The sequence below is a fragment of the Equus asinus genome, chromosome 9, assembly GCF_041296235.1.
Source record: "Equus asinus isolate D_3611 breed Donkey chromosome 9, EquAss-T2T_v2, whole genome shotgun sequence".
NCBI lineage: Eukaryota > Metazoa > Chordata > Mammalia > Perissodactyla > Equidae > Equus > Equus asinus.
The window spans coordinates 53,341,016-53,368,493 of record NC_091798.1 but is presented as its reverse complement, the minus strand read 5'-3'; the positions used below and the strand labels follow the sequence as shown (position 1 = coordinate 53,368,493).

The following is a 27,478-nucleotide window of genomic DNA, read 5'->3' as shown; positions in this document are numbered from 1 at the left end:
ACTTCTGTTTGTACTGGAATCAAGTGGAACTGACTCAACTAGGTTAGAACTGGGTTTCTGTTTTTACTTAAGGAATATTAATGATTTAATAAGTTATGTATTTAATTTCGCTGGTGATTGCATAAGTGACCATCTTTTATTACATGTTATGGTTATGTACTATTACATAGTTAACTGAAAAATTATTGGTAACATAGCATTCATTATGTAGAAGGCACTGTTTTAAGTCATATATGTGTATGTGTGTGTATATGTGTATTATATATATGTATAATGAGAAAGATAAAGTTTTTCTCCTCTTTTATAGATGGGGGAACTGAAAAGTACAGAAAGGTTAAGTTGCTTGTCAAAGTCACACAGCTAGTAACTAGTGGATTTAGGATTCCAACCCAGTACAGTTTAGATTCAATGTCTGTGCTTGTAACTATTCTACTATCCTGCCTCTCAAGAACTAGGCTGATTATTTTCTCTTATAATAATCTTTATGATTGTAATTGTTCCATTGGGCTTTTACTAGTCTTTGTTGAAGCCTTATCTGAAGTCTTTGTTGTTGGTTGTAGTTTCATTATGATATGTCTTGGTATAAATTTCTTTTTAGTTATTCTCTTTGGCATTCACATTCCTTTTGAATCTGTGGTTTGTTATCTTTCATCTGTATAGCAGTTATTTCTTCAGTTCTTGCCTCTGCTCGCTTTTCTCTCTCGTTTCCTCCTGAGACTCTTATCAAATGCATATTAGATGTTCTCATTTCATTGTCCAGATCTCTAATCATTTTTTCTGTATTTTCTGTTTTTCTTCCTTAATAATGCATTCTGTATAATTTATATAGATGCATTCTACATAGTTTTCTAATTCTGTAGATGTTTTTCTATGTCTTACAGTTTCCAAATTATTTTCTCTGTTGTCTTAATCTACTGGCAAACTAAATTTTACATTTTGGTTATTGTAGTGTTTTTTTATTTCTTGAAGTTCTGTTGGTTTTGTTTAAATTTTGTTACCTCTTATACTTTCCTGTTGGATCTTATTCAAATTTCTTATGTCACCCTGTTATAGTTTCCTGTATTCTGCAGATGTTTTCACACATTCATTATTTATTTCTTGTTTCTAAAATCTATGTTGCTTCTGTTTATGTTGTCTCTGTGTATGTGTGTGTGTATACATAAATCTCAAAAATGTTGAGTGAAAAAAGCCAGAGACATACATATAAAACATATACTGTCTAATGTCATTTATATGATATCCAGTAACAGAAAAAACTAATTCAAAGGTGATAGAAGTCAAAAAGTGGTTACCTCTGAGCGAAGGGAAATGTTCTGAAGATTTTTTGAGGTGGTAGTGGCAGGGATATATACAGTTAATAAAGCTCATGGACCTAATGCTTACGAAGCATGTTTTTTATTGTAAGTTATGCCTCAACTAAAAATTTTAAAAAATATGTTGTTCCTACCATCAAAACTTTCATATCTCCATCTTTGTTCTTTCTTTCTTTTCTATGACTTCACTTTAACCTAGAACCTTTACATCAGAAATATACAGTTCAGAGGTGAATTCTTGGGAACAGGAGAAGTAGAGTAAGGACACCATTCCCCTAGTCATGCATGTTCGGATTATACTTTTCTTCGGGGTCAAAGAATCAAACATAGATTTTCCTAATGCTTGGTCTAATAGGCACTTAACCTTATGTACATTTATGGCATCAATTTACTTTACAATGAATGTGAAGTTTATTTTTATACGGCTCTAACTTTTAGAGAGACAAAGATGCCTAATAAAATATTACATTATATATATGTGTTGATACCAAGATTTAGAATATTTGGAAGTGGAACCTAGTGTTCTTTTAATAACTTAAATATTTTTTGTTGTTTCTTTTTTAATTAGGAGCCTATGAAATCCAGAGCACCACAGCTACATTTGGAATACAGATTCTACAAGCAGTTAGGATCTGGAGGTAAAGTTTTATATTCATTTTAAATTTGTAATAAAAGGGATTGATTGTCATGATCATAACTCATTAGTTTCCAAGAATAGTATTTTAAGTTTCATTAAAATGCATCACTTCTTAAGGCCATGGTCACTAGCCGTTTTCTTGCTAGAATCTTGATGTTCCCTTTTTATTTTAAATTTGACATTTTTGGAGCTTTTTGTGTTGGTGCTAATATGAGTAGAGAACATTGTGAAAATATTTAATTTGAGAATATAAGATGCATATAACTTCCATATTCTTAGCCTTTTTGGTGATATTATAGTTATTGGAATGAATTATAACATTGTGGTAGGCTGGAAATGGCCCCATAAGAGATACCCATATCATCATCCCTGGAATCTGTAAATGTTAGCTTATAGCGAAGACTTTGCAGGTGTGATTAAATTAAGGATCTTGGGATGGGGAGATTATTTTGTATTTTCTGGGTAGTCCCTAAATGCAATCACAAATATCCTTATAACAGAGAGGCAGAGGGACATTTTACAAACACGGAAGTGGTGAAGGTAAAGTGGCTATAATAGAGGCAGAGGTTGGAGTGATAGAAGCATAAGCCAAGGAATGCTGGTGGCTGCCAGAACCTGAAGAGGCTTCTAGGATTCTCCTTTAGAACCTTCAGAGGGAGTGAGCCCCTGCCAACACCTCGATTCAGCCTAGCAAAACTGATTTCAGATTTCTGGCTTCCAGATCCATGAGAAAATCAGTTTTTGTTGTTTTAGGCTACAAGTACGTAGTAATTACAGTGACTATAGGAACTAATACAGATATATTTTTACATAAACTCCAAATCTAAGTAAGAATGGATATTTGGTGCCACTGGAAAAAACTAAGGAGAAAATTTCTTATTGTATGTTGCATTTCCTTTATGGTAAAGCTTCTCCCAGCTCTACTTTTTCTGTTCGCTCCTATTCTATTACCTGTAATGATTTTATATGTACAGTTTCTTACGAGGTAGGGATATTTTGTTTCCCAGATTTTATAAAATGGAATTTTTTCATGTGTCTTTTCGTAAGCACATGTTTATATTTTAACTGGTAGAGCTCTCCATTTCTTAATACATTTTCAATTCTGCATTCTTTTTTTCTAAGAGCATACTTTCCAAATGAGTAGTCATTGTGGGGACAAGAAGTTAACATTTTGTATTAATCTTTTTATCACTGTAGACTTCTCGTAATGCATATTTAAGTCTGATACAGACAGGACTCCAGGAGTTATCAAAATTATCATTGACAACTGAGATTTAAAGGATAGGGAGATAAAACTAATTACATGTGGACCTACACATATTAGTTAGGACTAGCAAGTGACAAAAAGCTGAGAAGCTAAGTGGAAAAAAAAGTTTATTGGCTCATGTACTGGACATTCAGGGAAAGGACCTATATATAAGGCATTGCTATATCCAGGACTTGCTGTCATCAGGGACATTTTTCAGTTTGTCTCTATGCTCTACCTTTGTGTGTGTGTGTAAACTTCATTCTCTGGTTGAAGCTTCTTATGAGAAAGTAGAGGTGGTTACCAATAGCCTAGCTTAGCAATTGTAAAAGCATCCTTTTCCTAAAAATTCCAGCAAATGTTCTAGAATTGAATCTTACTGTCTTATTTTGTGTCCCATGCCTTTCCTTGGTTTAATCATTGTGAATTTGCTTTCCCAGACTTAGCTCTTGTGCTCATCCCAGCAGCTACCTGAAACTCAGGGACTGGGGAACGGGAGAGGTGGTTGCCTATTGGGAAATTGAGGTGTTATCAGAAGGAGGAAGATTGCATGCTGAGGAGATGACAACAGGTCTATCTACTTAAGTAGTAAAACTATCATTTGGAAAAATAGGATTGAATACTTTAATTGGATAATAATGAATAAGTCAATTTAGAGTTTAAGAAGTCATTGAATTGAATACCAGATTTGCACTTACTTTTATTATTATATTCTTTGGCTTTTTTAACTTAAAAAATTATTCCAAAGATAGTACTAAAAATGAAGCATGCATCTTTTACCACTTGAATGCCATAGGACTACGGTGTTGCACAACTCCAGGGACCACCGTTTACAGGGAAGTTTAAGTATATGAGGGTGCTCCCCTGTGCTCTACGGCATAGCATTTACATAGATTGAAATATGGATGGTATTGCCTGAAGGGGTGCATTGTGGTGGCTCTGAAACTCTGACAAGTGTGGTTATTTTTGAGTATTTCATATGAATCATGTGAATTTTGGTTACTTGTTAGTGTTTTTATCATGAATTTTAAAAACATTTTTGAGTACCCATGTGAGCCTAGTAGAAAAACAAGAATGATTAATTGTCTGGGGAGAAACTGACAACTTTAAAATAATTTGATGAGGCTGGCCCTGTGGCTGAGTGGTTCAGTTCGTGCATTCCACTTTGGTGGCCCAGGGTTTCACCCATTTGGATTCTGAGCACGGACATGGCACCACGCAACAGGTCATGCTGAACCGGCATCCCACATAGCACAACCAGAAGGACCTACAACTATAATACATGGCTGTCTACTGGGGAGAAGAAGAAGAAGAAGAAGAAGAAAAAAAGATTGGCAACAGATATTAGCTCAGGTGCCAATCTTTAAAAAAAAAATTTGATTTTGGAATTGATACTTAAAAGGATTATGTTTTCAGACTGCTCTTAATCATAAATGGGCCATTCAAAGTAATTTAACCTATGACTCTCTTATGGTATGTTATTTCTTTTAAGTAGCAACTTGCTTGTCAGTGTTAACATTAGATATATTTAATCAATATCCAGAATATATAAAGACCTCCTAAAACTCAACAATAAAATACAAACAATCCAACTAAAAAATGGGCAAAGGACTTGAATAGATATTTCTCTAAAGAAGATATACAAATGGCTAATAAGCACATGAAAAAAGGTCAGTATCACTAATCATTAGGGAAATGTAACTCAAAGCCACCAAGACATACCACTTCACACCCATTAGAATGCCTGTTATCAAATAAACAAAAAACAACCCACAAACCAGTAAACAACAAGTGTTGGTGTGAATGTAGAAAAATTTGAATCTTTGTGCATAGCTTGTGGGAGTGTAAAATGATGCAGCCATTGTAGAAAACAGTATGTGTCGTCCTCAAAAAATTAAACACAGAGGTGCCAGCTGGGTGGCTGAGTGGTTGAGTTCGCATGCTCCACTTTGGCAGCCCGGAGTTTGCTGGTTTGGATCCTGGGTGTGGAACCATGCACTGCTCGTCAAGCCATGCTGTGGAGGCGGCCCACATAGAAGAACTAGAATGACCTACAACTAGGATATATAGCTATGTACTGGGGCTTTGGGGAGGGAAAAAAAAAGAAGATTGACAACAGATGTTAGCTCAGGGCTAATCTTCCTCAAAAAAAAAAAAAAAAAAAGGAAATTCTGCCACATGTTACAATATAGATAAATCTTAAGGACGTTATGCTAACTGAAATAAGCTAGTCACAAAAGGACTAATATTGTATGATTCCAGTACCCAGTGAGGTACCCAGAGTAGTCAGATTCATAGAGACACAAAGCAAGAATGGTGGTTGCCACGGGCTGAGGGGAGAAAGGAATGGGAAGATATTGTTTCATGGGTACAGAGTTTCAGTATGGGATGATGAAAAAGTTCTGGAGATGCATGGTAGTGACGGTTGCACAACAATGTGAATGTACCTAATGCTACTAAACTGTACACTTAAAAATGGTTAAAATGATAAATTTTATATCATGTATATGCTATGATATGCATATGAGGGGCTGACTCTTTATATTGCTTAGCTTTCCATAGGATTAGAATATTGTTTTATACCATTATCACTTTCTATGATAGCAGAAATTTAATGTATTGAATAGTCTTGTTTTGTCAAGACATCCACTCAGCATTTAGTGAGTAAAATGAGGGTCTAGATTTGGGAGTCATCAGCACCTGGGTGTTTTTAAAGCTAAGGGAATGGGTGAGGGCTCTTGGGGGGAGTGTAGAGTGACAAGAGAAGAGGAACAAAGACAAAACCGTGCTGCCCACTGCATTGGGTAAGAGTAAATTTCACTGTCAGTAACAAAAAGCATGACAGCAATAGCTTAAACAAGTAAGGGGGTGTTATATGAGGAAGAATAAACAAGGAGTCCCGAGGTGGGCAGTTGTAGGGTTGATATAGCTACTCAAAAGTAAGGAATCAGGCTCTCTCTAGCTTCCTGCTCCTATTTTTAGTACGTGGCTTTCATCTATACAATCCTGGATTTCTTGTAACAGGAGGGAAGAGAGAGGAAGGAAAGGATGAAATTACTATCTATAGAAGGATAACTTCTAATTCTTTATCTCCTTCCTCCATTCTTAAAATGGTTATACATGTATGTCCCTATTGGAATCAGAAATTCTCTGTACCTAGAATTACACTCCCTACCTTCTTTTTCTGTCACTTTTCCAATGATTTTTCTCTCTTCCGCAAGACCTGCTTGCTCTTCTGAATTACTTCGTTCTATTAGTGGCACACCCATTCAAGCTGAAGATGTTAGTCACCTTTGATTTTGGCCTATTGGGATAATCAAAAGTTCTGTCAGTTCTGTCTCTTAAGATGTCTCTTTCTCTTCTTCTGGTCTCCACTGCCGCTTTTCTTTGAATTGGGCTTCTTTTTAGTGCATCTCACCTCCTTACCTCCAGTCCTCATAGAAGCTCATCATTTAGCGTAAAGTCCAAATTTCTTTCTCTTTCTACTAACTCACTTTTGTACTAAACTTACTTTTCCTTGAATAGATCTTATGATTTTCATATGTTTGTATTCGTGTTCTTCTTTCTGGAATGTCTTTTCTTTTCCTCAATGAATTCCGTCTTTCTTTAGGCCCCAGCTAAATGTCAACTTTTTTTTTTTTTTTTGAGGAAGATTAGCCCTGAGCTAACATCTGCCACCAATTCTCCTCTTTTTACTGAGGAAGATTGGCCCTGAGCTAACATCTGTGCCTATCTTCCTCTATTTTTTTATATGTGGGACGCCTGCCACAGCATGGCTTGATAAGTGGTGCATAGGTGTGCACCCAGGATCTGAACCAGCAAACCCCAGGCCACCAAAGCAGAATGTGCAGACTTAACTGCTACACCAACAGGCTGGCCCCTAAGTGTCACCTCTTTTGCAGTGCATTTTCTGACATCTGTTTGTTTCTTTCCAGAAAAGCTGCTTCTTTAACCTGAAATTATTTTGAATATATCTTTTTCTTTTCTCCTATCATAGTATTTGCTTATGTCTCTCTCCTCCACTGACATTTGAATTCTTTGAGGACAATTAAGTGATATTCATCTTTTTATTCTGGAAACTGAGCAGAATGATTGACAATTCTAGGTCCTTGGTAAATGATTGAAATGATAAATTCTTAAATGAGAATAGTAGACTATTTTCTTTCATAGATGTGAAGTTGCAATACATAATCTTCAAAATTTCCTATAGCTTTTTAACTCCTGTGATCATATGTTTAAAGTTTGATATTTTAATATTATACAAAATTGTTATATTATTGAAGTTTGTTTTTCCTTTTTTTTTTTCTGTTTTTTCTCCCCAAATCCCCCAAGCACATAGTTGTATATTTTAGTTGTGGGTCCTTCTAGTTGTGGTATGTGGGACGCTGCCTCACCGTGGCCTAATGAGCGGTGCTGTGTCCACGCCCAGGATCCCAACCGGTGAAACCCTGGGCCGCCGAAGCGGAGCACACGAACTTAACCACTCAGACACGGGGACGGCCCCAAGTGTTTCCATTTTTGACAGAGAAGTAAACATAGCCATACAATTTCAAAAAATTTACTTTAATTAATTTCATTTTTATTATCCTATTTTAGATTAATTCCTCATTTTAGAGATCTAGAAATAGAAGGAAAAATATCAGTGATGAGAAATTTTTTAAATTAATGGAAATAGTAAACCAAGGAGATATGCAGATAGTTTTTTAATTAACTGAACTGTACCATTCAGTCATCTAAAAATAATCACTTCCCAGGGAAGCGTAGGTTTTAATTATTAGAGTTAATTCATTTTTCTATTTACTTGCAAAAAAGATCACTTGAATTGTTGATACCTCATGAAAACGCATGGGACATATTTTGAGATTTATGGGGAAATTTTCCTTGAAGATCTGTGATTCTGAGTAATGCTTTTTTTATATAAAATTATTTTCTTGATAGCAGATGGTTTATGCTATATTGGGGGAAACTGCAATTATTTATTCGTTGAAATTTCTTTATCAGCTGATATCTTTACCATAGAGAGTAAAATAACCTTTTTTCTGTCATAAATTACTGTTCTTGGAAATCTCTACCTCTAGAAATTATATTAAATATACTGTTTGAGACAATGCATACGTTAAATCATTGTTTCTCAAGTGAGTGGCTTGACTTTTTGATGTTCCCTGAGCTCCGTAGTTCTAAATTCTAATTTGATAATAGCGACAGTGGCTGTTTCTAAAATTATACATCTTCATATCATTGCCTTCTAGGAGCCGTTAGAAAAGCTTCTCTTCCTGCTTTATACTGACCCAGCTGCCTTCTTGTTTGTGCCTTGCTATAAAAAGTCAGGATTTCTGTGTACCCTATGTGTTTTGCTCTGGTTTATTGATGCCTCCATTTTCACATTCTTTTCAAGACTATTTAGCTCTGTCTGCTAGCTAAGTGAGCGTTGGTGATTCTATGATGTATGCAAGTTTTATCATACTATTCACTTTTGAGAAAGATTGTGGGTAATAGTATAAGCCTTTTAAATATGGGTATACACAGTCAGTAGTATCTAAAATTCCTTTTATTCATAGAATTTACAGATCAGAGTCTCTCTGACCATTTGTTAAGAAATTCTGCTTTTTCTAATTAAGTGTCTGAGAAAATGGAAAGAAAATAATATAAAAACCATGAAAGTTAAGTGAATAAATTAATTAGAATATTACCTATTATATTTTAGTTTTAACAAAAATAATGAAGAATCCTATATGGATGAGTTAGTGGTTAGTGTAGGCTTTATCTCAGCTGGAATAACCAACAGTTTATGTAGCAGCTTCTTAGAGTTCCTTTTTCTATCTTAATGTAATTGCTTTTAGAAGACGCCTTAAGTATGTGTAGTACTTCTAATTCTTTATAGAGGCCTCTCTGTATGGGAATTGCTGTAAGTTGTGCTGCGCTAAACATTTAAGAATGCTGTGCATGAGCGGTATAGGAAAGAAGGGTTTAACTGAGAGTGGTTTCAGTTTGGTTTATATGGTGCAGGTTTTAGGATGGTGGTTTGCTGTGTGGTAATTATATTTTCAGTGGTTAATTAGCCACATAAGAGCCTTAAACAAAAACCAAATCATACTTTTGAAGAGGATATGACTAAATGGTGATGAGGAATTTAATTTTCTAAAATACAGCATCATTTTTGTAATTCCCTTCGTAATAGTAAAAAGGTACAAAGTATAAAGCCATGAAAAAATATGATGATTTCGTGTTTCGTTTTTATTTTTAATTTAAATATAAAGTAGCACATTGTGAGAAGAAAAGGTTGTAAGCTTGCAGCTTAGGGGTAAGAATGATAGATGGATAATCCATTTTTTTCTTTAATTATTTTGGCCCAAAGAGGATAATAACTGAATAATGAGTAATATAATGTAATGAACATAATATTCAATATTCACATAGTATTCAGTATAATATAGTAAATAATTACTTGTTTATAGGTGATATTATTTTTTAATGTTCTTTGAAATTTAGAACAATTTCTAAATGTGTAAGTAGAATTATCATAGAAAGGACTAGTGCTTCTTTTCTTTTTTTTTTTTTTTTTACAATGGGGTGGCTTTATTCCTTTTATTTGGGGTTAATTGGTAGAGTTTTACTACTAAATGTGGGTGCTGTGATATTTTAATGGAATGACTTTTACCAAGTCCGGAACTCAGTGCACCTGTTTATTCATATCAGAGCCCACTATTCAGCTAGGACAGTGATTCTCAAACTTTTGGGTCTCAGGATCCTTTTATACCATTAAAACTTTTTGAGGATCCCAGAGAGCTTTTGCTGTTATGGGTTATAGCTATTAATATTTGCCATATGGAAAATTAAAAGATATAAAAATAACATTTTTAAATAATATTTTAAAATCACAACTATGTTTTCCAAATCAAAAAAATGTGAGAAAAGTGGCCTCATTTTACATATTTTGTAAATCTCTTTAATGTCTGACTTAATAGAAAACAGCTAGATTCTCATATCTTCTGCATTCAATCCATTGTGATAACACGTCAGGTTGGAAAATTTGACTCTTCACTTGTGAGGGAACGAGTAAAAAAGGTAAATAAAATTTTAGTGTTATTATAAAAATAATTTGTTGTCGCTGACCTCCTGAAAGGGTCTCATGGACTACCCCTCCTGCCCTAAGTGTCTCCAGACCGCATCTTGGCAACTGCTGAGCTAGGAGTATAAGCATTTGTGCTAAAGGTTAAGAATGCCTTAAAGCAAAACTCCCTTAGTAAAGAACGGCCTGTGTGGTAATTCTGTGCTTAGTATTTCTAATCAGATTTTAGGTTTTCTTATCTAGAGCTATAGAGTTTTAGTTTTCTAATAAGTATGTTAATACTTTTGTTCTAATCCCTCCTATTTAACATTTTACTTAAACAATCCCAGACCTGAAAATGGAAAGAAACATCATGATGTTATTTATTTTAATGATATGCTTAAGTGTTGTCCACCTATAAGGGGCTGATACTTCAATAGCTGGCACAAAGACTGAGCAGTGTTTAAGAGTGTTAGACCTCCTGTTGTTGTTTTGTGACTTAATTAATGTTGTTCTGTCACTTAAATGGAATGCTGAAATATAAAATGAAGTGTCTTTTTTGGGAGAGTAAGGATGAGACTGTATTTTCAAATATTATGTGAATTTTGTATTCTTGACCAGTCTTACTTGAGCTTTTCTTGGGGAAAAAATATGCTTGTCTTGAAAATTAGGGATGTTAATAAGCATCCTTGAAAAATAGTGATGTTGGAAATGATCAGAACTAACTTTCATGAATTCACAATGAATGGCTTTTTATAGTAGTCTCGAAAATAATTTTAAAACAATTGGAATTGGGTGGAGTATATGTTTATAGTTGAAAATTCACTGGGATATAAGAACAAATACAAAACCTTGCCTTTGCCCATGAGTTGAATTGCGTTCATGCAATTCAGTAGCCAAACAGACAAAGCTAGTAACTTAATACCTCCATTACTCTTCCTTCTAAGTCTTTCTGAGCTTCTCTTGCCCTCTTTTCCCTCACCTCTCCCACTTCTAAAAACCCTCCTCCTTGTGGACTTGCTTACCTCATTTGTATTGCTGTGGTTGTTTTGTTTTTTCTTAGGGTACTCCCCAGCCTGTGTTTGTTAGTTGCAATTTTTCCTAACTCTTAACAATTTAATTTGTTTGCTCAGTGTTAGAAAACTGCCCATACTTGTCTTGGGAAATGAAATGCTAGTTTGACTGTCACGGTGTTTGCTTTACATTCTTGATTTTTAAAAAAATTATCACTCTTGATTCTATACTTAAGTGATTTAAAATTTGCGTTGAAATACATTATTAATAGTTATCAAAGAAGTTTCTGCATTCATTGACTCATAAAACAGTATGTACCTCAAAAAGTCATTTAGAGTTAGATCATCTGTATTTTTTCAACCGAAAATCTGTGCTGTGTCATATTTTAGGGTAGAATGATGAAGCTGAGGTATTTTCATTCAAATTGTATCCTAAATGTCTGTTTAATTTACTCAGTGAACTGTAGTGCTATTTATGGAATTTAACCATTTTGGATAGGTAGACATATATAATTTTGAGACTCTTTGAAACCATTAAAGAAAGGAAATTTTGGAGAAAATTGAAGCAGTTTCCTCTTTTCCCTTTACTGATCTTTTTCATGATGTTATTTTAGATACCCAAGGGTATATGTTTATAGCTTGATTGAATGTCCATATTAGGTGCCCAGTAATTCTCCCCTTAATGGTGAGTTGGCTTATATGAAGTATAGCAGAACAGATTTACTTATGCATATCCCTCCTCAACTATGAACATTTTTGAGTGAATAATGATGAATTTTCAGTCATGTTTAATAGGGATGGTTTGAAAAGAGAAGACTTGAAGCTTGAGTCAAAAGAAAAGTTGGCAACTTGGGTGGCAGAACTAGGGTAGAAATTCTGAAATGTAGCCTTAGAAGAGCTCAAACAAAGTGAGGCAGAGTAAATCTGGGCGTTAGAATGGACCTATTTCTTCTGTTAGGGAGGTAGGGTGGGGAGGAGGAGGAAGCCACACTTACATTATAGAGCTGACAGAGTCTGAACAGTATACTTGGCTTTGTTCCTGGGAGCTCCAAAATGAAGTTAATGGTAAAAGTAGAGATAAGCTATATAACTTTGAATATTAGGGAGAGTGATTGATTATGCTTAATACATGGGTTAAATAAATGTGGTCTAAATCTTTTTCTAATTCAAGTTTTTCTTTGTGGTCCCAGAAGAATTTTAAAAATGTGCATTTTTTTCCTGATTGCAAAAATAGCATAGATTGTCCATAACAATTTGGAAAAGTTTAAAAAATATGAAAGTGAAAGTAGAAATTACCTGTGCTTCCAGTAATCTCTGTTAGCTTTCTGAGTCTTCCTTTTGGTATTTTTTTCTACTCCTATGTATGTTTAATGATGTGTTAAAAACATTTTATTTTAAAAGTAATACATGGTTGTTGTAAACAACATACAGCATTCTTTTGATGCTATACCAAAACTTGACAAGTGGTAGTTTCTTAAAGGTGAGATGCAATGTAGAGTTAGAAGCCTATTCTCTCTTACATTAAAATCCATTGTACTTTAATAGATCATTTACCTGTGCATGATTTTGTAAATACGTGCATTAGCCTTTTGGAAAATACTCATTCACTGAGTTGTACAGATATTTCAAATATTGACACATTTCATTATCCAAAATTAGATCATAATCACAAAAAATTTTTTAAGTGTTGGGAAGATGTCAAGGTCATCCTGGTGGATATAAATGTTGCAAAATTCTAATTTTTACTCAAAAACTTGAATTTATTTTATTATTAGTGGCAAATAGGAACAAGCAGTTATTTCAGTTTCTCTTGAAGTAACAGATTCTCTTGTTCGAGAATGCCTTTTATTTCTTTTTTTTTGCTTGATTGCACTGTTGAATAGAAGAGGCGAAAGTGGACATCCTTGTCTTGCTCCCAGTCCTAAGTGGAAAGCATTCAGTCTTTCACCATTAAGCATGTTGTGAGCTGTGAGTTTTTCCTTTTTTTCCTTCCAGTTTTATTGAGATGTAATTAACATACAGCACTGTATAATTTTAAAGTGTACAGCCTAATGATTTGACTTACATTTGTAGTGAAATGATTACTACAATAAGTTTAGTTAACATCCATCATCTCATATAGGTACAAAAAAAACGAAAAAGAGGAAAAAAAAGTTTTTTCCTTGTGATAAGAATTTTTAGGATTTACTCTCCTAACAACTTTCAGTATACCATACAGCAGTATTAACTACAGTCATCATGTTGTACATTACATCCCTAGTACTTATTCATCTTATAACTTGAAGTTTGTACCTTTTGGCTACCTTTCTCCGGTTCCCCCTCCTCCCACCCCCAGCCTCTAGTAACCACAAATCTGATCTTTGAGTTTTTCTTAGATGCCCTTTACCAGGTTGAGGAAGTTATCTTCTATTCCAGATCTGCTGAGAGTTATTGTCAAATGCTTTCTTAGCATCTGTTAAGATGATCTTATGGATTTTCACATTTATTCTGTAATTATGGTGAATTATATTGGTAGATTTTTGAATTTTAACCCTGGGTTAAATATTCCTTGATCATGATGTCTTGTTCACACTTATATCCGTAATATCCAACCCAGTCTCATTAGTATATAGTGAATGTTCAGTAAGCATTTGTTGAATTAATTAACACAGTGAGATTCCTTAAATGGTTTTGTATTTTTGGAAACCTTTCAAAATGTTTGAAAAAATCAGTCACTTAATAAACCAAAATATATTGCTAATCTACTCAGAGATCATTTCACAACTTCAACTGTTAAGAATATAGATGGTGACTCAGAAGGAAGTAGAAAAGCCCTTACACAGAATCTCAGAACCTGTTTATTTTTACCTTCTATATATAGTTCTAACAAGCTTGATGATCTGGTTTCCTTGCACCCTACACATCAGAAGTAACAAACTAAAGAGTGGAAATGAGTTATTAGAGATTGCTAAATTAAGAGCCTAAAAGTTAACAATTTTCAGTGGCATAGACAGGAAGAAAGCATTGTAGAAATAATTTTAAAAGCTTAGTAGCTAAGAACTTTTGATAAGTCTTAATTGCAGTTCCAGGCTCTTAATGTATATAGCCTAGTAAAAGCAGTATTTCAGAGTTAGAGTAAACTTTAGTGAGCCTCTCATCCACTATTTCTGAGCCTTTTTTCTGCTTTCAGACGTATGAGGGGTAAGAATGGCTCACGCTAAGATAATGATTCCTAGTATCAAGGAGCAATGTTAGGAGGCAGTGCTGACATACACATGGGAGTGTATGAGAATGTCTGTTTCCGGGGAGGGGCCATGTATACAATTGGAACTTCTCTCCCTTCCCCCACGCCTGCCATAGTTATATTTTCTTACCTCCCTGTCCCCAGATGTTCTGCTGCCTCACTCATCTTCACATTTGAGGAAAACTGGTCTTATCCAAACTACTGATATTATAGATAAGCAAACTGAAGCCCACTTGAGAGGTCGAATGGTTAATATCAGGACAAACCGTGAACCTAGATGTCCTGGCTTCTAGTTAAGTGTTTTCTGTTCTGCCCATGCAGTAATTAATACTCAAAATGATAGAGTAAACAACAAAAATGAAATTGTATTCTCCAAACTCTATTTTAAAAAGAGTGAGAAGGTTTTATCATATTTTAGAAAGATTTTTTTTCCCTTCTAAAATTACTACAAAAAAACCCATTTGGAAGTAAAACTGAGACATTTAAGATGGAAGTTCATTTCCTCATGACAAATAAATAGATAAATGCAATGTTAAGACAAATTGATCACCTATTATATGTTGGTTTATTGGGAGTCTGTTAGTTCTGAAAATAAAATACAGATGATTTCTGTGCATTTAGACTTTATATTTGGAGTTTGTTATTTTGTATTGTCACATAATGAATTATTTAGTAATTAGTGGCATAGAACAAGAGACTTTATTGTCTCCCAGTTTCCATGGGTCAGGAGTCCAGGCGTGGCTTAGCTGAGTCCTCTGTTGAGGGTCTTGCCGGGCTGGAATCATGGTGTAAGCCTGGACTGCGATCTTATCTGAGGCTGAATTGCCTTCCAAGTTCACTGGTTATTTCCAAAATTCAGTTTCTCATGGCTGTAGGACTGAGGCTGTCAGTTCCTAGGGCCTGCCCACCGTTCCTTGGCATGTGGCCCCCTTCAACAACATGGTAGTTTGGTTTTTTAAGGCCAATAGGAGAGCTTCTCTTGCTTTGTGTATCTCTGACTTCTAGATGCTCCTTTTAAAGGGCTTACCTGATTAAGTCAGGCCCACCAGAATAATCTCCCTTTTGATTAATTTGAAGTCCACTGATAAGGGCCTTAGTTCTATCACCTTTGCCACATAACATAACCTAATCACAAAAGTGAAATCTGGGAATCTTGCCCACACTCGGGGAGGGCATCATACAGGGTGTGTACACCAGAGGATGGGAATCTTAGAGAGTGATCTTAGCATTATGCCTACTGCAGGGTTATTAAAGAGAATTCCTTTGTTCAGTAAAAATTGAGTCTTTGCTATGTGCCAAGCATTTCTCTAGGCCATGGGAATCCCAGGCTAGAATGCCTAGTTCCTGTCTGTGGTAAGGTGGTGGAGACCAACAGTTTAGCACTGTTTATAATGTAGTTCAGTAATGCAGCTGCAATAGAGGTGTAATGTGGCTACACTGTGAACATCCAGAAGAAGGTATAGAGAGGGAGGAGGTTTGGTCAGGAGAAGTTTATTGTGTATGGAAAAAGTAAAAATACTGCTATAGTTCTTGAAACTACAAAATTAAAAGAAATTGTTTATTGATTTTCTAGGAAAGAAAAGTTTGATATTTAAGATGAAGAAATTATTAAAATCCTTTTTCTTTTCCCCCAGATGGTATACCTCAAGTTTACTATTTTGGCCCTTGTGGTAAATACAATGCTATGGTGCTGGAACTGCTAGGACCTAGTTTGGAAGACTTGTTTGATTTGTGTGACAGAACTTTTTCTCTTAAAACGGTTCTCATGATAGCTATCCAACTGGTAAGTAAAGCAGGATGTTTTGAAGTTGTTTGAACAATTTTGTGGCTCGTTTGGTCACAAATTTATATTAAAAGTTTAAAGTTTTGCGACATTATCTTACAGGGCATTCAATCTAATAAAAATGTTTCTGCTTTTCCTATCATTGCCTTTTTAGAATGCATGTAACTTAAAATAACTGAATTGAGTGTTTTACTTGTATGAAAGAAGACTTTATTTGAATTTTGTTTATCATGAGCCGGGACGTCATCAAAGAGTTGACACTTTAAGATCAGAATGCTCAGTTTGAGAATTCACTTGTTTCCAGCATTCTTTTCATGTAGAAGATAAATACTTAGAAAAGAGATCCGTGAGAAATACAGATTCTTAGTCTTGGTAATAAATTCTAACAGCCCAGAAAAAGAAGGAACAAACTAATGAGAGAGTCTTATAAATTATTTAAATTTCAGTGAACTTATGGGGAAACAACTTAGAGGATGATTTTAAGGCAGATTTGAAATAAATGCCAAAAAGAGTATGCTGCAGAAGTCTTAAAATTGTTTGTATCCATAGACTCATTAATTCCACCTCTGCAAATGTATCCTATGGAAGTATTCAGATGTACTTAAAACTTTTTGTGCAAAAATGTTTATAATAAGATGGGAAATAACCCAAATGTACGGAAATAACTGAGTTAGTGGAATAAATTATTAATAGCCATAAAATAATAGGCAGCCATTAAAGAGTGTGTTTTAAAAGAATGTTTCATGACCTTGAAAATCTTCATATCATTAATTAAAAATATAGGTCGTAGAATATTACATATTACATAATCCAGAATTTATTAACAAATAAAATGGTCTGACTGTTTACATTGCATTGTCAACCAGTATTATCATTAAATGAAGCAATTTTATTTATTTATTTGTAATGTTCTACTTTGTGACAGTTTATACAATGAATGCTATTTGAGAATATGTAAAGCAATTAATAAAAATGTACTATATTATAATTGGAGTTGTATTCCAAAATTTTCTAATTTCAAGATCTTTTTAAATGTTTAATACCTAAGGAAAAAGGTAAAGAAAGCAAGTTATAAAAAAGAAAAAGAAAGATATACTGAAGGGTGCTGTTAATTGTTTTTATTTAACAGTTTAGACTCTTTAAGTTTCTTTAATATAATTGTGAAAGTTGCTCGATTATTGAACTGATAAGGAATAATAAATTGTAACTTTATCAATATGTCTGTTTATACTTTTGAGTTCAAGATTTTGTATCAGTAAAACTTTTGATTTTATGAGGTAGCATCATCTCAAAGTGTTGATTGTATCAGACTTACTGATATGAAAGGAATTCATAAAATTCAAACACTTTCATTTACAAGTGACCATAATGGTAAAAGCAAAGATTTTTAATCATAATTCGATATGTATATTTGAGAAACTATACACTGATAGCATGTTACTTTTAAAGGGTTGAAACAATTTCTGATTTTTTTCTTGCCTCTATCGTGCTTTTTTATGCTAATCAAAGCATAAAATTTTCTTTTTTTTTTTTGAATCCAGATTTCTCGCATGGAATATGTCCATTCAAAGAACTTGATATACAGAGATGTAAAACCTGAGAACTTCTTAATAGGACGACCAGGAAACAAAACCCAGCAAGTTATACATATTATAGATTTTGGTTTGGCAAAGGAATATATTGATCCGGAGACAAAGAAACACATACCATACAGAGAACACAAGAGCCTTACAGGAACAGCTAGATACATGAGCATAAACACACATTTAGGAAAAGGTATGTGTACCTTTTGTAAGTATGGATGTTTGAATTCAGTAACTATGCTAACAGTATGAGTTTTTATGTTATTATGATTCAGTTTTTGCAGGTTACAGTTGCATCTATTGTAATTTTTATTTATCACATCTAACTAGAATTTACTTTTATTTATATTTAATAAAACTCTTAAACTTGGTCGCTCTATAGTAAATTAATGACAAATCTTTACATTCACTATCTCTTTTTTTCATATGATAACTTGAAATGTTCAACTTTGATACAGTTAGGGTAATGCATTTGATTATTTCCTATTAAAGAATAAGAGAGAATACTTTTTAACAGAATTTAGTGTGTACAAAGATTTTAGTGAGACTAGAGCTCTCTGATCCAGCTATCCAGGGAGATAGCAACCTGTCTTCATACATTTACTGCTAAGAGTACATACCTTCGAGATACTGTTTACTGTGTACTAGCTATATGATTTTGGGCACATTATTAACCTTTCTAAAGCTGTTCTTCTTTGTAAAGAGGGTAAAATAATATCAACCTCACAGGGTTTCTTATGCTTTTTTTTTTTCCCGGTCCAGGATCCAATCCAAGGTCACACATTTCATTTATTTGTCATATCTCTTCAGTCTGTCTCATCTGGAACAGTTCCTCGCCTCTCTTTGTGGTTCATGACTTTAATATTTTTGTGGAGTACAGGCTATTTTGTAGAATGTCCTCACTCTGGATCTGTCTGATATGATTATATTTGAGTGTGCATTTTTGGTACAAATATCATAGAAGTGATTTGTTCTCAGTGCATCATGTCAGGAGGCACATGATGTCACTTGGTTTCTAGTAGCTTTGATTACTTGCTTAGGGTGGTATCTGCTAAGTTTCTCCACTTTAAAAGTTTCTTATTTTCCCTTTGTAATTACAAAGTATTTTCTCAGTAAATCTTTCAGATTATGTAAATGTGTTGTTACTCATCAAATTTCTGCCCACTAGATTTAGCATCCATTGATGACTTTATCACTCATTTTATTGATATTCTAAAGTAAGCAAAAGCTTTTCCTTCTTCCCCCATTTATTGACTTATATCAATATGGACTCATGGATTTTTATTGTATTGAATATATTATAGTGCATTACTATCATTATCTATTATGATGCTCAAATTGTCCCAGATTTGGCCACTGGTGGTTCTTTCAAGTTGTCTCCTCTGTCCTTTTGGCATGTTCTTATGGTTCTTTGAGAACTTCTTTACTTTCTGGTGTAACAAGTTTTTCCAGATTCATCTTGTAGTTTCTCTGCTCTAGCCCAGAAAGAGACATTTCTCCAAGAAGCCCTGGGTCCTTTTATTGGATAAGGGTATGTAGAAACCAAGATTTGGGCACTGGGTATGCATTGCTAATTGGTATGTTATTGCTTCTACGCCCGTTTTGCAGCAGAACTAGGAAGTGTGTGTGTATGTGAATATACACATACCTACACATGTGTATGCACATATATACATATATTAATCTATCTGTTAAAAACCATGAGTTTATATTGATACTTCTAATTTTAGTCTAATACCACAAACTAGTGTCCCCCCTTTTCGTATTTGTGATTCCCTCCCCTTTTCTATATTTATCTCTTTCTTTTCCAACAGTGAGAAATCTGTCTACCACTACTCTAATATATGCACTCATTTTTAAAAAGCCAAAGTTACTCAGAATGTAGTTTCAGATTTGGTAATTGATAACACTTTGTAAAGCGAGGTTACTAGAATTGCAATATTTGTGATTCTTATTTTATTGAAGAGTTCTTTTTCAAATAGAATTAAAATTTACAGTGAATAAAGTACACAGTTTGTGAGTGTATAATTTGTAAGCATTGACAAGTGGACACACCTGTCAACCTATCAAGATTTAGAACACTATCATCACCCTTTAGATTTCCTTCTTGCTCTTTCTTAGAAATCTCCACCTTCTCCAAAAGCAACCATTGATCTGACTTCTATCACTATAGATTAGGTTTTCTGATTCTCTTTCTTCACATAAATGAAATCATCTGACTTCTTTCCCTCAGTATAATATGTATGAGATTCATGTATGTTGTTGCAAGTATCAGTAATGTGTTCCTTTTTATGGCTGAGCAGTATTCCATTGCATAAATATACTACAAATTGTTTATCCATTCTAATGTTGTTGGAACATTTTGATCATGAAGTTTTTTACTATTATAATAAAACTGCTGTGGCATTCTTGCAAATCTTTTAGTGAGCATATGTTTTCAGTTCTTTTGGGTAAAAGCTAAGATTAGAATTTGTTGCGTCGTATGCTAGGTATTGTTTAACTTTATAGGAAACTGTCAATCACTTCCCCCAAAACGTTCGTATCATTTTCTGTTTCCACCGGCAATGAATGAGAGTTGTTTGTTTCACGTTCTTGACAACATTTGATGTTGTCAGTCTTTTTCATTCTAGCTGTTCTTTAGTGGATATGTAGTGGTATTTTATTTCCTTGTGACTGATGATTTTGAGCACTGTTTCCTGGGCTATTGACCATTTGTATATCTTTTGTGACATGTGTCATTTATTGTTGATTTGTAGGAATTCTTTATATATTCTGAATATAACTCCTTTGCCAAATTTATGCTCTGAATATTTTCTTCTAGTCTGTGGCTTGTCTGCTCTTTCTTAATGGTGTCAATTGATGAGCAACAATTGTAAATACTTATGAAGTCTAATTTATCAGTTTTTTCTTTTATGATTACTACTTTTGAATCCTAAGAAAATGAAGACATTTTATATCTTCTTATATAATCTAGAAATAATTTTTTGTATGGTGTGAGATAGGGGTTGAGGTTCTTTTTATGATACCATATTCCTTCCCATTGAATTCCTTTTGTGCCTTTCTAAAAAAATAATTTCTAGATTGTGTTTACAATAGTTCAGTCTTAAACCACAGTCAGTTTTCATATCAGAGGAAGTCTGGCTTAATTTTCTGCTTTTAGATTCTCTCTCTGCCATCTCACTCACAAGAGAGAATAGACAGGAATGTAAACCAACCAGTATTTGTTCATCATCCCTGCTCTAACCGTACCTTACAGTATGCAGTCACAATTTGTATAGCACCATAGAAGTCATCTAAGCTAATCTTTAACTCCTGGTCTTAGCTGCTTCTCTAAGCGTTCTTCCCAGACTTGTCTGCTATACACTGCATGTCCTTGCTTCTCTTCCTCTCAGTCAGGACTAAGTAGCACTTGGTATCTTCCCTGACAGCCTGCCTGACGGTAGGCTCATGGTATTTTTTGCTTTCAGATGTCAGAAATGCCTGAAAAATGTAAATTTGCCTTTCTTTAAGAAAAGCAAGTTTCAGACTTCTAAAATTATAAAGCACGGTTGTTTTCAGGTAATTTTGGGGGTAGTGCCTTTCAATAGCAAATTTTCCCTCATTGATTTAAAATATGATTGGGTAGATATTACAACTTTCAGGATTGTGTCCTCTATTAAAACCAGGCACACCTATATTTACATGAACAGTATCTGTGAGAAATTTTTGTTTCATGGTAGTCGTTAACAGACTATTTTATAACAACTAACAAAGGTTCACCACTAATTTATTGTGAGACATGAAGTCACAACTTCCTAATGGCCTAGTGTTCTTCATCTGAACAATGGTAAATGTAACAGCATTCTATTTGTAGCAATGGCAAAGTGAGTCTATGTTTGTCCTTGTTAGGAAAAGCCTTCAGAGCTTGGGAAATGGCATTTAACTATTGTAGTAATCTCTTTTCACTCCTCTTTCAGGAAGAAAACAGAAAATTATTTCTTTGGGCAGTATTGCAAAGAACAAAAGCTTTCATCTTTATTTTCTCTCATTTATAAAAGTCTTGCTTCTCAGTTTTTTTGGAGGAAGATTAGCCCTGAGCTAACTGATGCCAATCCTCCTCTTTTTGCTGAGGCAGACTGGCCCTGAGCTAACATCTGTGCCCATCTTCTTTATATGTGGGATGCCTACCACAGCATGGCTTGCCAAGTGGTGCCAGGTCCACACCTGGGATCCGAACCGGCAAACCCCGGGCCACCGAAGTGGAACATGCACATTTAACGGCTGCACCACCGGTCCGGCCCCCTTCTCAGTTTTGATGTAGAACTTGGGAGTAATATTAACAGAGAGAAAATTTGTTTGCCAGATGACGTGAATTCCTATTTTTTAAAAAATTAAGAGTAAGCTAAAGTGGTGTGGGTTTGCGTGCTGAAGAGGTAAAGCATCTGTAAGTGTGAGATGGTTGTGAACATGGGATATTCCGTGGTGTTTTCAGTTTTGAGTACTTGGCTTTGTGAGGAGTGAGGCAGAGAGAAAAAAGCAAAAGTAGTGAAAATGTGACCTTTTCGTAGTGGTTTTATTTGTGTATATATAATTTGTTCCCTCTCTGCTTTGCCTGGACCGTGGTGATTACTTTTGAAGCCTTTTACTCATTCATTCGTTCTTCTGCATTCAAGGACTTCCTACTCACATGAACTTTTCAAAATAGAGAATTTGGTCAAAGGAACATTTGTACAGGTTTCTAAGTATTTTTGTTCTGTGGAGACTAACACTGTATCAGATTTAAGAAGAAAAAAGGTGTTCCTAATACAGTAAAATGGAAGAATAGTGTAAAATCATTTGGCATCTTTATTTCTGTGGTATATGTCTATTGATCCTAATTAGGTGATTTATGCTCACAAGACAGATGCAGCAATTCACTTGTACCCTTTTCTCATACCTGCTTAAGTCACCGTTCAGGATGAAATCTCAATAAAGCTGTGTGTAACAGATGTGGATTTCCATGGTCTGCTTTAATGGAAGCTTTCTTTAGTATTGTCACGTTGAATTGTTATTTTTACTTGCGTCTGATCAAGGGTCTTCTTTTTACTATCTTTTTAAAGACTTTTTTTGTCAACTACTTTGAACCTCGTTTTGTAATCTTCCTTGGGCTCATTTTCTTTTCCTTTTCTGTCTTCTCTTGTTGGAGTCATTTGAAATTAAGTAAATTCTGTATGTTTCTCTTTAGTAAGTAGACTTAAAATTGTCTTTTATTTTTTAATTATTATTGAGTATTCACAAATAAAGAGACTAGGATTTGAGGAATAAGTTGCCAGTTGCTTTGCAAGTGTCAATAAAAATCTGTGTTCCATAGAAGAATGATATTTTAAGCAATCCTCTAAGTGGTAAAGCTCTCTGAATAGGAGAGAAGGAAGCCCAGGATTATGGTGTTACAAAAATGCCTTCTTTCTGTGCTATCATTCTGTGATATGATTCGTATAATGTAATTTCTAGGTTAATTGTCTAAATTCCTTCCCAAACACCTTTTAACAGTTTAAAAACATATATTTACATTTTATAATTACATTTTAACAGTTTAAAAGTGTAGTGCACAATTCCTTGCTTTTTCTAACAAAGTGTGATGAACATAATTGGCATTTTCTTGATGGTTCAGGGTCAACATTTTCCTATGATTCTTATTATGTAGTGATACCCTCAAGGTCAGTAGGAGAGTGTTAGGATGTTACCTTTATCTAAATAAGTATAGAGAAAGTGCAGTTTAAATAGTAGTCTACTTTTTAAAATAGGCATTTTTTTAGAGCAGTTTCAGATTGATGGCAAAATTAGGTGAAAGGTACAGAGATTTCCCTTATACCCACTACCCCAACAAATGCATAACCTCTGCTATTATCAACATTCCCCACCTGAGGGGTACATTTGTTATAATTGATGAACCTACATTGACACATCATTATTGCCCAGAGTCCACAGTTTCCTTTAGGGTTCACTCTGTGTGTTGTATCTTCTTTGAGATTGGACAAATTTGTAATGACATATATATACCGTTTAGTATCATACAGAGTAGTTTCACTTCTCTAAGCATCCTCTATGCTAATCATCCCTCCCTTCCTGCAATGCCTGGCAACACTGCTCTTTTTACTGTCTCTGTAGTTTTGCCTTTTCCAGATGTCATATAGTTGGAATCTTTTAGTATATAGCCTTTTCAGATTGGCTTCTTTCACTTAGTAATATGCATTTTAGGTTCTTCCATGGTTTTTTTTGTGGCTTGATAGCTCATTTTCTTTTAGTGTTGAATAAGATCCCATTATTAATGGAATTAATATTCCATCTGAGGACCACAGATTATTTATCCATTCACCTGCTGAAGGATATCTTCATTGCTTTCAGGTTTTGACATTTATGATGAAAGCTGCTATAAACATCTGTGTGCAGGTTTTTGTGTGGACATAAGTTTTCACCTACTTTGGGTAAATGCCAAGGAACTCAATGCTGGATTGTATGGTAGGAGTGTGTTTAGTTTTATCAGAAACCCTCAAACTGTTTTCCAGAGTGGATGCACCACCAGTGAACGAGAGTTCCTGTTACTCCACATCTCATCAGCACTTGGTATTCTTAGCGTATTGGATTTCTACCATTCTAGTAGGTGTGTAGTGGTATCTGATTGTTGTTTTAATTTGTTAAAGATCAGCTGACTATATTTATCTGGGTCTATTTCTGGGCTCTATATTAAGGTCATTGATCTATTTGTCTGTTCTTTCACCAATACTTATTGTAGCTTTATAGTAAGTCTTGAAGTAGTGTATTTTTTAATAGATTTTTTTGGAGACTTTAACTATATTTTCGCTTACTTTTTATGATGGTGTGTAGCACACCTCCTGCTGGTGACACTTTGCTTTTCTCTTCTTTTGATTTACTTCTTCTAACCTGATAGCCAAACTTCTTGGAATTACATCTAAAGTAAGGGAACTAGATTTCAAGAGAACTTCCTTAGACTCAAATGAACGCATATTCTGGGTTCCAGTGCTCAGATACTTTTTTTTTTCTTTCTGAGCTCTTGATATTGCTCGATGAGGTATCTGGATCCTTGAGTTGTTGCTGCGAATTGTCTTGCATAATTGTGCCGCCTCTTTTCCCTTTCAGGTTGTGTTCTCGTTTTTAAAAAACCCATCTTAATTATGTAGTTTTGAAAAATGTAAATGAGCTCAGTGAATCTTGAAGAAGCATATTTTTGTTTTTTTGTTAGGTGCCAGGGAGAAGTAACTTTTAATATTTTAGAAGGAAATATAAAGTGAAACTTTTACTTGTAGTAATTTTTGTTTTTATTTTTTGTTTATATATAAAGAATTACTTAAACTTTCTTCAGGGAGAATTTTTGTTGTTATTTGAGCTCTCGTCATGCCTATGTTTAGCTTAACATGTCTTTTGGCCTCATTGCTTTTTATTTTTGCAGGAAAATGCAGTAGTAAGTTTATTTTTGCAAATATACATATGTATATTAGGAAGTTCCCTGCTTCTAAGCAATGCGTTTAATGTATTTCTTTTTTGACAGACGTAAATTTGAGTTAATGGAAAAGGGGCTATTTTCTGTTGTCAAAAATTGAATTGAAATTCAGTTGAAATGGAAACAGTGCTAGGCACGTGAGGAATAAAATCAGATTTAGAAAGAGAAAAGTAATGTTGAGATACAAGAGTTGAATTTTTTTTTTTTTTTTTAGATTTTTTTTTTTTTTAATTTTTTCCTTTTTCTCCCCAAAGCCCCCGGTACACAGTTGTATATTCTTCGCCGTGGGTTCCTCTAGTTGTGGCATGCGGGACGCTGCCTCAGCGTGGTCTGATGAGCAGTGCCATGTCCGCGCCCAGGATTCGAACAAACGAAACACTGGGCCGCCTGCAGCACAGCGCGAGAACTCAACCACTCAGCCATGGGGCCAGCCCTACAAGAGTTGAATTTTTAAATAGAAAAGCATTGTAGAAGGGTTTCAGTAAATATTTGATTAATTGATGGGTTCTACCTTGCTTTCTGAAATGAAAGAAGTACAAACCTGTGGTTTGAAATCCTGTCTTTACCTTTTTAGGTATATAGTTTGGGGCTAGTCTCTTAACCTTTTTGAGCCTCAGTTTCCTTATTTGGGATTACTAATACCTACTTTGTAGCTGTAGTTTTAGAAGATCACAGACGCATGCTAGGTTCTTAATATGTGTTGGTTGTGTTTATTTTATAATACATATATTTTTGAAGAGCAAATTTTAATTGACTCTACATAACTTTAAAATTTATTAAAGAATCTATTTAAAAGAATCTTTAATGATGTCTGTTCTAAAGCAAATCGTCACTTTCTAATTTCTTAGTTGCTCATAGCAAAGCTCCCTATAATAATGATTCTTGGCTTTGAAGAAAACATCCATTTTCAAAAAGACTTTTGTAGTTAAGTGCTTCAAAAAATGCGAACAGAGTTTAATAAGGGCCAGATTACCTTTGGAGATTTTTTCCCATGTAACAGAACTGTTAAAGCCCTGAGGAGGTATTCTTTAGTTACTGTGTTTCAAAGAGAAAGCCTTCTCCCTGACCTATTTACTACATGGTGAAATTTACTTCCCAATTTGTCAGTTGGTCAAAGAACACAAAGAATGGAATTATGAGGATAGGGTGCATTTCAGAGTGAGTTTCAGTAGTAGGTTTATTTTACTAGCTTATATTTATAGCTTGAATTTTTAAATACTGTGTGGGTTGTGAGACTAATACTGTTCTCTGAGACAACCATATAGGCGAGATCACCTTGTGATCATGGCTTGTTGACACTGTGGTAACTAAAGCCCCCTTGGATGAAATTCAAAGGGGAATTGCCTTTTACACTGAATTCCTCTCCTTAATAAAGAACCCTACTGTAGGGTTCAGGGTATATCGTTTAGTCTTTTAAACTACATACTATAATAGTCAGGACTTGCATATGTATTGATAAATTTATTCCTACATATTTCATGTTTTTTCAATGCTGTTGTAAATGGTATTGCTTTTTAAATTCGTTGTCCAATTGTTCATTGATAGTAGAGAAATACAGCTGATTTTTATATAGTGACCTTTTATCCTGTAACCTTGGCTAAAACTCACTTATTCTAATAGATTACTTAGGATTTTTTACATATGCAGTCATATTGTCTACAAAGAAAAATAGTTTCACTTCTTTATTTCCAATCCGAATATCTTTTTTTTCTTGCTTTTTTTTTTGTGCTGAGAAGAACTTCCTGTACAACATTGAATAGAAAATGTGAGAGTGAACATCCTTGTTTTGTTCTTGATCTTAGGGTTGCCTTTCCCCACGTAAAAGCTATGTTTGTTGTAAGTTTTTTCTAGAAGTCTTTGTCAGAATGAAGAAGTTTCTTTCTATTCCTTGTTTGAAGAGAGTTTTTATCATAAATGCATGTTAGATTTTGTCAAGTGCTTTTTCTATATCTGTTAAGATAATCGTATGATTTATATCTTTTTCTTTATTAATATGGTGAATTATATTGATTGATTTTTGAAAGTTAAAACAGCCTTAACTTCATGGGATAAACCCTACTTAGTCATGGTATATTACCTTTTTGAGGATTTTGAGTCTGTGTTGAGGGATGTTTCCTTTGCTTGTAATGCCTTTGTCTGGTTTTGGTAACAGGGT

General features: G+C 34.3%; 1 protein-coding gene across 21 annotated transcripts in view; it reads left to right on the top strand.

Annotated features, from left to right (window-relative positions):
• CSNK1G3 (casein kinase 1 gamma 3) overlaps positions 1-27,478 on the top strand; it is a 108,545-nt gene that overhangs the window by 44,963 nt on the left and 36,104 nt on the right. For all 21 annotated transcript variants that reach the window (XM_014859550.3, XM_070517531.1, XM_070517530.1 and 18 more), the window contains 3 exons: positions 1,882-1,951; positions 16,115-16,263; positions 17,805-18,039. In XM_014859550.3, coding sequence (XP_014715036.1) covers positions 1,882-1,951; positions 16,115-16,263; positions 17,805-18,039 — 454 coding nt within the window. The remainder of the gene's footprint in view (positions 1-1,881; positions 1,952-16,114; positions 16,264-17,804; positions 18,040-27,478) is intronic.